This window comes from Gekko japonicus, unplaced genomic scaffold (assembly GCF_001447785.1).
Source record: "Gekko japonicus isolate JY-2015 unplaced genomic scaffold, Gekko_japonicus_V1.1 scaffold3340, whole genome shotgun sequence".
In the NCBI taxonomy this organism is placed as follows: Eukaryota; Metazoa; Chordata; class Lepidosauria; order Squamata; family Gekkonidae; genus Gekko; species Gekko japonicus.
In genome coordinates, this window is record NW_015173782.1 from 22,041 (window position 1) to 33,475 (window position 11,435).

Sequence of the window (11,435 nt, forward strand, 5' to 3'; positions counted from 1 at the left end):
CAATTTACCCGGTATCGACGTCAGACTGACAGGCCTGTAATTTCCCGGATCTCCTCTGGAACCCTTTTTAAAGATGGGAGTGACATTAGCTACCTTCCAGTCCTCAGGAATGGAGGCTGATTTTAAGGAAAGATTACATATTTTTGTTAGGAGATCCACAAGTTCACATTTGAGTTCTTTCAGAACTCTTGGATGTATGCCATCCAAGCCTGGTGATTTATCAGTTTTAAAGTTGTCTTTCAGTTGTAGGACCTCCTCCCTCATCACCTCAATCTGACTCAGGTCTTTCAACACCCCTCCCGAAATCAACGGTTCTGGAGTGGGCAAGCACTTCTCATCTTCCACAGTGAAGACAGAGGCAAAAAATGCATTCAGCTGCTCAGCCATTTCCCTATCATCCTTCAGTACTCCTTTTACCCCTTGGTCATCCAAGGGCCCCACTACCTCCCTGGCTGGTTTCCTGCTTCTAATGTATTTGAAGAAATTTTTATTGTTGGTCTTTATGTTTTTTGCTATATGCTCCTCATATTCTCTTTTTGCCTGCCTGATCACAGACTTGCATTTTATTTGCCACAGCCTGTGTTCCCTTTTATCAACCTCACTGAGACTAGCTTTCCACCGCTTAAAGGAATCCTTCTTACCTTTTACAGCTTCCATCACTTTGTTTGTTAATCATGCAGGCTTTTTCTATACCTATCTTTGCCTTTCCTAACCTGTGGTATATATTTTTTCTGAGCTTCTAAGATTGTAGTTTTAAATAGTCTCCAGGCTTCCCCAATGGTTTTGACCCTTTCTACTTTTCCTTTCAGTTTCCTCCTCACATGTCCCCTCATACCAGAGAAGTTACCCTTTTTAAAGTTAAAAGTGGTTGTCTCAGTCTTTTGGGGCAACTCCCTATTTATACAAATGTTAAACTCAATAACATTATGGTCATTGTTCCCAAGCGGTGCAATCACTTTTACATCTCTCACTAGGTCTTAGGACCAAATCCAGGATCGCCTCTCCCCTGGTAGGTTCTGTGATTATCTGTTCCATAGCACAGTCATTGAGACTGTCTAGGAACTCAATCTCTTTTTCCTGACTTGAACTCATATTGACCCAATCAATGTGTGGGTAGTTAAAATCACATATTACGACACAGTTATTTCATCTAGACGCTATCTTTAATTCATTCATCCTTTTATAATCCTCCTCTGTCTTTTGATCTGGTGGGCAATTACAAAATCCCAGTGTTAAGCTTCCTTTTGGGCCCACTATTTCGACACATAGCATTTCCAGAAACGAATCCAATTCTCTTACCCTCTCAATCTTACTGGACTGTATACCCTCTCTGACATACAGCCACCCCACCTCCAACCCTTCCCCCCCATTCTTTTGATATAATTTATAACCGGGAATCACTGTATCCCACTGATTTACCTAATCCCACCAAGTTTCTGAAATATCCACAATGTCTATTCCCCCCCAACACCAAGCATTCCAATTCCCCAATTTTACCTCGGACACGTCTAGCATTTGTGCATAATCACCTATAGTTTCCCATGCATGTTAAGCCCACAATCTTCCTCTTGCTGCCTCGAGACCTTGCCAGGCAGTCCATATCGTTAGCCACAGTCTCAGTAGACAATTCTAATCCATTTCCTTGAAGAAAAGTAGCAGCTACCCCTTCATCTCCTTGAAATGAGCCATCCTGAACCAGAGACTTTTCATCTCCTGTCGGCTTCCCCCCAATATTCAGTTTTAAAACTGCTCTGCCACCTTTTTGATTTTAAGTGCCAGCAGCCTGGTTCCTTCTCGGGACAAGTGGAGACCGTCTCGTCCGTACAGCTCCCTCTTGTTCCAAAAAGAATCCCAGTGCCTAACAAACCTGAACCCTTCCCCCCTACACCATCGTCTCATCCACGCATTGAGACTCCCAATTTGTGCCTGTCTCTCCAGCCCTGTGCGTGGAACAGGTAGCACTTCTGAGAAGGCTACCTTGGAGGTCCTGGCCTTGAGTTTCCTGCGTAGCAGCCTAAATTTTTCCTTCACGACCTCACGACTGCATTTCCCCACATCATTGGTGCCACCATGTACCACGACCACTGGCTCCTCCCCAGCACTATCTACCAGCCTTTCTACAACACATGTAATATATACTAAAAGTTCCGGCTGGCTCCCAAGTTGGCCATGCCCAGCAGGAACTCATTAGCATAATAGGCCACACCCAACAGCAGAAACTCATTAGGATTGGCTAAATTAGGGGTGTGTGGCCTAACATGCAAAGGGATTCCTGCTACAAAAAAAGCCCTGGGTTTGGACAACAAACAAGGTAAACAGAATAAGAAGCAAAAGGTGGGTGTGGCTGGATGGCCACACTTCTGGTAACATGGGGGTGTGGCCTAATGTGCTAATGAGCTGTGCTGTTAGGAGTGTGACCTAATATGCTAATGAGTTCCTGTTGTTGGGTGTGGTCTATTATGCTAATGAGTTCCTGCTGGGCTTTTTCTACAAAAAGAGCCCTGACATATATTTAAATGTATATAAAAGAATGGTTGCTACCAATGTTCCCTCTAAGTTGTGGAGTCTTGTGAGCAAAAATTCTACTTTGTGAGTTACTGGCATTAAAGTTGTGAGCAAGCGATTTTGGCTACTGCGTAAATTAGTTTGCTATGGAGCCATCCTTCCTGAGCTAAGACACAAATGTGTGAGCCGGAGGCTAAAAAACTGTGAGCTAGCTCACACTAACTCAGCTTAGAGGGAACACTGGTTGCTACTCACAATGGAACAGTGTAGCTCCAAATAAATAACAGAATTTATTCCAACATTTGTGTATCAGAGTGCACTTCAGAGAATGCATGACAGATGAGGGTGAAAATTTTCTGTACTGAGCAATGTGTCTACTTGTCTGCTGGGACAATCTTCCGCACAAGAGTGCCCTGGTACTTCTAGGCACTTCATTTATACTCCACCTTTCTCCCTAGTGTGGACCTAAAGCGCCTTACATCACTTTCCTCTCCCCCATTTTATTCTCACAAGAACCCTGCTGTGAGGTAGGACAGGCTGAGAGTATGTGACTGGCCCAAGTTCACCCAGCCAGCTTCCATGGCAGAGTAGGGAATTCAAGCATGATCTCCCAGTCCAGCACTTTAACCAGTACTCCACACTGGCTCTGCCGGCAGTAAGAATGTTGCAGCCCATCAACGGTTGCAACACACAGTCAGGTGATTCTGAGTATCCCAACTTAAAATAACAAAGAGTCTTGTGACACTTTAAAGACCAATGCTATGGCAAATGCATTAGTCTTCAAGGTCCCTCGAGGCCAGAGTTGCCAACTCTGGGTTTGGAAATACCTGGAGATGATAGGGTGGAGCCTGAGAAAGTGGGATTTAGGAAGGGGAGGGACCTTGTTAGGGCAAATGCCATAAAGTCCACTTTCCAAAGCAGCCATTTTCTCCAAGAGGTGGCATCAATGTTCTAAATAAATCATCACTTATTTATGTATTAGTTACGTAGGTGGCTCAGAAGTTAAGACCCTGAGCTGCAGACCGGAAGGTCTGTAGTTCAGCAGTTCAAGACCCGAGTGTGCTGCGTGACAGAGTGAGCTCCTGTCTCTGGCCCCAGCTCCTGCCAACCTAGCAGTTCGAAAGCAAGAAATTGCAAGTAGATAATTAGGAACCACCTCAGTGGGAAGGTAACAGCGTTCCTTGTGCCTCAGCGTTTAGTCATGCCAGTCCATGACCACAGAAACAACTTCGGACAGCGCTGGCTCTTCGGCTTGGAAACAGAGAGGAGCACCGCCCCCTAGAGTCAGATTCGACTAGCTTTCAAGGAAGGGAAACCTTTACCTTTATGTAGTCTGGAGATCAGTTGTCATCTCCAGTTGGCAATCCTACCTCAAGACTCGTTTGTTAATTTGTCTGGAGGTCTCTGGAGTTTGCCATAATGGTCGGTGGCATTTTCCTGCCAGGCTGAGAGCAAATCTACACATTATGTAGCAAACAGGGAGTTCCCATGGCCTAGTCTGCTGTGTGATGGAGGAGTGGCATGGAAACAGAGCAGAACTGGCTTGGGGAAGGGGGAAGGAGGTGATGTCCTCCTACCTCTCAGTTCTGTTTCCACACAACCCAGCTATTCCCTCCCCAAGTCTGCTTTATTTCTGGTATCCTGAGCACCCTTCCCCAGCCTGAAGGAAATGGCCACTTTGGAACTTGGATTCTATGGCCTTATGCCCCAACCACCACCTTCCTCAAGCTCCACCCCCAAAATCTCGGGGCATTTCCCAGGCTGCAGCTGGCAACCTTACACCTGTGCTGAGTAGGTTTACCAACCTTTAGGTGCTGCCTAGAGATCTCCCAATATTATAACTGATCCCCAGATGACAGAGATCAGTTCCTCTGGAGAAAATGGCTGTTTTGCAGGGTGGGCTCTACAACGTCATATTTATATACCGACTAGAAGCAAAGCCCATTGTGGAAAAAGACAATGAGCCCAAGAAAGATGCAACGCAGGCACCCCTGGTCCCCCGCTTTCTCCCCTGTCGCGACCCCCCCGGAGTCGAGGGGCGAGAAAGTGGCCTGTGACCGGCTTCCCGCCCAGGCATGGCCAGCGGACTCTGGGCGACCTCCAGCAGCCTCCAGGCCGGTGGCGCCCCAGTCCCCATCCAGTCAGAGCCCGTGCAGCTGCCGGTAGTTGGCCGTGGATTACTACGGCAGCGGCAGGATTGGGCTTGGCCTGAGGGGCCCCCGTGCACTGGAGTGGTCGGCGCGTCCATCATCCGGTTGGAGCCCGGGCAGCCACCTGTAGCCGGCCTCGGGTGAGGATGACTGCAGCGGCAGTGGCAGAATTGGGCTGAGCCCCCTCCCTCCCCCCACTGGAGCACCTGGCCCATCCGTCGTGCGGTCGCACGCAGCCCGGGCAGCTACCTGCACTCGGGCGAGGACGACCATGGTGGCAGTGGCTCAGGCCCCCGGCTGCTGGAGCATCTGACCCGTCTGTCCGCTCGAAGGAGAGTGAGGCCAAGATGCCGGGTGCCTCCTCTGTGGGTGGGACCGCGCCAAGGGAGGCAGCAATGCAGCCAATGGAGACAGACACCATGTGAGTGACACACCAAGGCGCCAACCAATTTGGGAGCATGTGGAATGTTCTGGAGAGTGCCACCACCAAAAGGCTTTTATATATAAGGAGAAATGAGGACCCTCTGTCCCCCAAACCCCATGTTCCCCAGGCTGCACCCCCAAAATCTCCAGGTATTTCCAACCCAGAGTTGGCAACCCTATGTGTTGAGTAAGGTGTCATTCTGGCTCCATAATAGGGCTTTCTGTACAGATTCTTTGCTGCATCCTCAGTTATTACTCATATGATTATCTTCACAGGTCTGAAGTGGCTGGAGTGTTTCCTTTCAGATGTGACAGGTTTTCCATAGGCAGAAACCTTTGGATGAGGAAGTACAGTTGCACAACGCACCTCCTCAAGTCCCCTCCCTCACCTCAGGTCTGAGGAGGAAAATAGGAAGGGTGGCATAAAAATATGACAGACTGATATTTGGGAGCCAGTGTGGGTCGAGGTTACAATGTTGAACTATGATCTGGATGACCCAAGTTCGAACGTCCCCCCCAACCTTGCAATGGAAGCTTGCTGAGTGACCTTGGGACAGTCACACACACACTGCCTATCCTACCTTACAGGGTTGTTTTGAGGTTAAATGGAGACATGGAGAATGTTGCAAGAAACTTTGGTTCCCCACAAGGGAGAAAAGTGGAGTATAAATAAGTAAGTAAAATAGATTTAGTAAAGCCATGAATAACAAATAAGATTTACAGAGCTCTTTCAGTGTTCAAAGTACTTTATGTGTATTATCTCATATAATCCTTATAAGGTAGGCCAGTACTAAAACCAAAACATTAAAAACCAGTGGCACAGCAAAGATATGTCCCAGTCTAAAAGTTAACTGCACTGAACTTTAGAGAACAGATATGTATCAATGAGAATTGTTATGGGAAAGAGATATCACATTCACAACCAGTCAGGTGTTAAGAGAAAACTGGTACAAAATGTTCTTCAGATGGAGTTTCCAACTCCAAAGGATATGTTGGAAAATGTTGCAAATGCCAAGACAAAGACAGAAGTTGTTTTATATGTGGTGGATGTGTAAAAAAACAAAAAGGTATTGGAAAGAAATACATGGAGAAATGCAGAACATTTTAAAGATTAAATTTCTCATGGAAGCTAAGAGTATGTTATTAGGTATACTGCTTAATAATTTGTCAAAATTTTTGGAAGAGATATTTAGATATATGGTGACAGTGGCTAGAATTATTTATGCAGCAAAATGGAAAGCAGACATTTGCCCAGGATTAGAAGAATAAAAAAACCAACTTGCTGAGTATACAGTTATAGCAAAACTAACATCTTATTTGAGAAACAGACAGTTATGAAATTCAAGAAGAGATGGAGTCTGTATTATTTGTATAGAAGTAGGAGACAAACCTAGAATGAGAAGTAGTTTAAAACTTTGTATACAAATGTATTACAATGAAGAAGTAGAATGAGAAACAGCTTTAAATGGTAAATGTTGAATATAAATGTATCCTAACAAAAGTTATTTTTATTGTATTTTATAGACAGTTTTAAAAATTATTTTATGTAATGTAGGGGTGTTGGGGAGAAAACATAGTCTATTTTTTGTTATATATATATATTTACTTCCTGTTTTTGTTAAAAAAAAATTTATATTATGTTTGTCTTAAAAATAAAAAGTTAACTGCACTTACTCCCATTGAAATAAATGGGGCTTTCAATAATTACAGTTAACTACTCCCATTAATTTAAATGGAATTTTAACATTAGGTTGTTTGGGAGTGAACCAGGGAAACCCAGATTTGAATCTTTGCTACCCCTGAAGTTCACTGGGTGGCCTTGGAACAATAATGTGCTAACTCCCTGCTGGGAATAGTATATTTTGGAATATCCCACTTTGTTTGGAATATTATATTGATTTTTTTTTATGTTGATGGTCTGTATTATATTTTATTGATAATTTTGGCTATCTTGGGTTTTATCATATCTTACTTGCCTTTTATTGTTTTCGTATTCTATCATGTCATAAATCATCTTCAGACTTTTAGTTGAAAAGCAGTATATAAATAAACGACAGTATTTATTTTATTCACTTACTTAATTTACATTATTTATAGTCCGCTTTTCTCACTGGGACTCCAGGTGGATTACCCAAATGCAAGACAAGCTTTCCCCCCACAGGTATGCCGTCAAAAAGGAGGGGATCACCTTACATTATCATTCAAGTTACAGTTATGCCCCCCAAAATAATTTGCGTGTGTGTGTTTAAGGAGGTTGTCTTACATACGGGGTTGTCTTCCTTTTGAGCAAATACAGTAACACTGCAATCCCAAGCAGAGTCACACACTTGACTTCAATGAATTTCAAAGGGCATAACGCTGCTTACTGTAACTCTCAGCCTAACCTACCCCACACGGTTGTTCTGAAGAGGAAACGGAATAACTCCTACAATACTGCCCTGAGATCCTTAAAGGGATGACGATGACAAATGAAATAAAAGAACAATCAGTATTAAAGAGATAATAATAATGAGTAAAAGAGAAAACTTAAAAATAAAAAAAAGGTTTGTAAACAAGGAAGGCATGGAAGTAAGAAGTGAGGGTAGAGTGTAAAGGGGCAGGGGCAATGCTGCCACTTAAAATTCTTGCAATTTCACCAACCTGAATGGAATTTAAGGAATGAGACACACTATCGTGATTGGGTAGGCCCTGCAGGGAGTGATGATGGATTTCTATTCCTCATTTCATGGGGTGGGGAGAGGGGTTTTTAGGAGGCGATAGGGTTGCCATAAAACGTGGGTCAAGTGGTTAAGACGCTGAACTGCAGGCTGTGGAAGGTCAGTAGTTCAGCAGTTCGAGACCCGAGTTGCCGCATGACGGAGTGAGCTCCCGTCTCTAGTTCCAGCTCCTGCCAACCTAGCCGTTCGAAAGCAAGAAATTGCAAGTAGATAAATAGGTACCACTTCAGTGGGAAGGTAACAGCATTCCGTGCACCTTGGTGTTTAGTCATGCCGGCCACATGACCACGGAAACGTCTTTGGATAGTGCTGGCTCTTCGGCTTTGAATCAGAGATGAGCACCGCAACCCTAGAGTCGGACTCGACTGGCTTTCGAGCAAGGAAACCTTTACCTTTACCTTTAGGATTGCCATCTCCAGCTTAAGAAATTCCTGGAGATTTGGCAGTAGTGCCTGAGAGAGCTCAGTATGGATGTAATGCCTTAGAGACCACCCACTGAAGCTGCCATTTCCTCCAGGAGAACTGATCTCTGTACTCTGGAGATCAGTTGTAATGACCAGCCTAGAGACTAGTAACCCTAGGGGTGTGGTCCTGAAAGGAGGCATGGTAAAGGAAAAGAACCCCGGGCTCCTGTTGAAGCAGTATCTATATTTCTGGTGCTGGGGGGGGGGGGGGGGGGGAGGGCTTTCTCACCTGAACCTTTCTTGACCAGCTGTGTCCCACAGCTGTAGCTTCACCTTGATGCCTGGTGGTAGCTCCATAATCTTGCTGTAGAACTCCACGCCCACAGTGGGGCACGGATCCGGTAGGAAGCCCCTCTCAGTGTAGCTCCTCAACAGAGAGGTTTTACCCACAGTGGAATCGCCCAGCAGAATGATGCGGAATTGGTAGTGCCAGTTCCCATCCAGGTTGCATGCTGGAGCCCTCATGGGGGCAGCCTCCATGTCAAGGGATGCATCCATCGCGGGAGACAAAGCCATTGCGTGGGGCTACAAGCCCAGCAGACAAACAGTGTGCAGCTTTCTGGCTGAGCCCTGGCCAGAGATCTTTGATTGGATCAGTTCTCCGCCCTCAAAGTAATAACCCACCTTGTTTAGGACAAAGAGAGAAGGACCCTTTGCCCCACCCACAACACATTCTTCTACAGTTTCGCCCTGCAAACAATCCTCTGTATCAGATTTTGACAGCCCAGAAAGGGGAAGGAGGCAGGAAGCACAAGACAGATGCAAATCCAGGAGGAGTTAGTATAGCTCATCGGATCAGTTTCCCAAACAACTGCATTTTCAAGGAGGATCAGCTAAATTGTCACCAAACTTCTGTCGTCCTTGGTATTTTTTTCTGTAGACCAGCGCCTGCTTATCCCTATCAGATTCATCATCCTCAGGTGTCACGTCAAACCAATTCCACAGGCACCGACATTTGAATCCTCTGCTGCCTGAACACCTTATAATTTTAAATGAGACTTTTTTCAACTCCCATTTAATCTGGAATAGAATTTTTTGATGCAGTCATGCAGCTCTATACTGTTTCCGTTTCAGTCCCTTTATTGGCATACAGAAAATATACAGCAAAGAGTACAGATTGAAATGCTGCCTTAGATTTGAAATACAGTTAAGGTCAGCCAACAGTAGATTTAAAGGCAATCTGGCTGCAACATCTGTTGCCCCATTGACCGACAGGGTTGACTTGGCTGATCGGGCTGGCTAGGTGGGTGTCTCCTATCTCCCTCACCACTCCATGTGCGTTCCTCCTGAAGCTGCACTCTAAAATAGAATAAGTGTTCTGTTCTTCAGCTCTGTACCGCAGACCCCTAATGAGTCAGGAGAAGCCCTGCAGGATCAGACTGGTGTTCTATGTAGTCCAGAATCTCGTTTCACGCAGCAGCCAATCAGTTGCCCCGGAGGCCCAACGGACAGGACACAAAGGCCAAGGCCTTCCCTGAAGTCAATCCCTAGCTCTGGTATTCGGAGGCTGACTACCTCTGGACAAAGTCACCCTGTCTAGAAGCCATTTTTGTACTTCTCCTCTACGAATGGTTCTAAGCCATCTATGCTTGTGCCCCTCACTACTTCCCACTGGCAGCAAATCCCAGTTTCATAATTAAGAACATGTTCCTCCTCACAGAGCTTAACATGGTGAAGAATTGGCTTAGAAGGACTGTGGAAGCAAACTTCAGTAAATTAACTCTAGTGGCTTGAGCAGAAAGACATTGCAAGCCACTTTTATTCCCATGGTCTACAAGGCTGAAAGGAAGAGAGGGTGGGGCCCCAGTAGCTGGCCAGACAGAAAAGAGATAACATTGGTTGACAGAGTGGAATTCTTCCTCCTGGTTATCTCCCCATAGTGGCCTTTAGGCCCTGTCTAATCACCTTTCCCACCCCCACATGGATAGGCCTGCATGTGACCTAAGGCAGTTACACAACTTCCTTCTAATCTCCTCTACAGCTCATAAACAACCAGATAGTTAAGAGCAGGGGTCATTTCGTAGGAAAAAAGCTGCAGGGGCTCATTAGCATAACTTATTAGCACCCCCTGACATCACCGGACGTGTGCATAGGCGTAATCTTCAGGGGGGCGTCGGGTCTTCAGCCCCCACCGAAAATTTCAGGGAGGGGCTCAGCCTCCCCCCGGACTCACCTCAGGAGCTGCCCCCCTCCCACCCGGCTGTGTCTGTCGGCGCTCGGAAGGCGGTGGCTGTGGCCTTCTTCGCCCGCCCTCATGCTTAGAAATCGCTGCCCCCTTCCCTTTTGCCTTCCGCAGCCCCTTCCCCCGCGCCTATGTATCTTCCGGGCAGCGGCAGACCCTAAACAAAGGCCCCATGTTGACGTTGTCGGCGACCCAGCCTCTCGCGTGCCCCGCCTCCCTTCACTGGTCATTTGTTGTTAGGAAAGAACATTTGCTTCTTCCCGGCTCGCAACATCCCCTCCCCTTTTCTCCTCACACCCGAACACTGTAGGGAGGTACACCTCTTGTCTCAAGCATCTCCCGTTGCCCCCTCCCCTTCCCGTCCCCGGAGAAGGCGAAGGAAGAGGGAAATCTGAACTAGCAATGGGGTCTGTCCCAACTCGGAGGCAAACAGTCGCTGTAATAGCTGCGTTGGTCCCACATAACAGCAGTAAAGTGAGATGGCAAGTTTGCTGTTGACTGTTTACAGTTTTGATTGGGGAGCGTGCTTCTAGGATTTTAAGACGTAATCGGTGCGACTTAACAAAAAGGTATTGTTTCACTTGATCTGCTACCTTCAAATGGTAAATGGGCCATGTGTGCAAAAACTCTGGATGAATAACCACTTTTTAAAAATCTTAGAGAAACCATATGATTTGTTGTCATGCTCTTAATGGCTTTAAATATTGGTTTTAAATGATTTGATAGCTATGCTTGAAAACCATTTTAGTTTCCAAGCATTACTGTCTAATTGGAGGAGTTCTGTCATGAATCTTTGTCATAACTGTTTTCTGTTGCAAAATGCCCTGAGGTCCAAGATTTCTGCAACTTTGAGAAGCCACCATTTCCCCACAACCCCATTTTGGTTTGTGCAGTGCAGTCACAGATTGCATTTACCAACAATTCCCAATAGTCTTTTAGATTCAGCACAGAAGCAATTTATATTTGAAGAACAGCAAATGGGGGAAAAGGGTAA

At 45.8% G+C, this 11,435-nt stretch overlaps 1 protein-coding gene across 1 annotated transcript in view; it reads right to left on the reverse strand.

Moving 5' to 3' along the window:
* Positions 1–8,757, reverse strand: part of LOC107120768 (ras-related protein Rab-39B-like) — a 15,396-nt gene extending 6,639 nt beyond the window's left edge. Inside the window, exon 1 of the mRNA XM_015423536.1 lies at positions 8,489–8,757. Coding sequence (XP_015279022.1) covers positions 8,489–8,757 — 269 coding nt within the window. The remainder of the gene's footprint in view (positions 1–8,488) is intronic.
* Between the last annotated feature and the right edge of the window lie 2,678 nt (positions 8,758–11,435).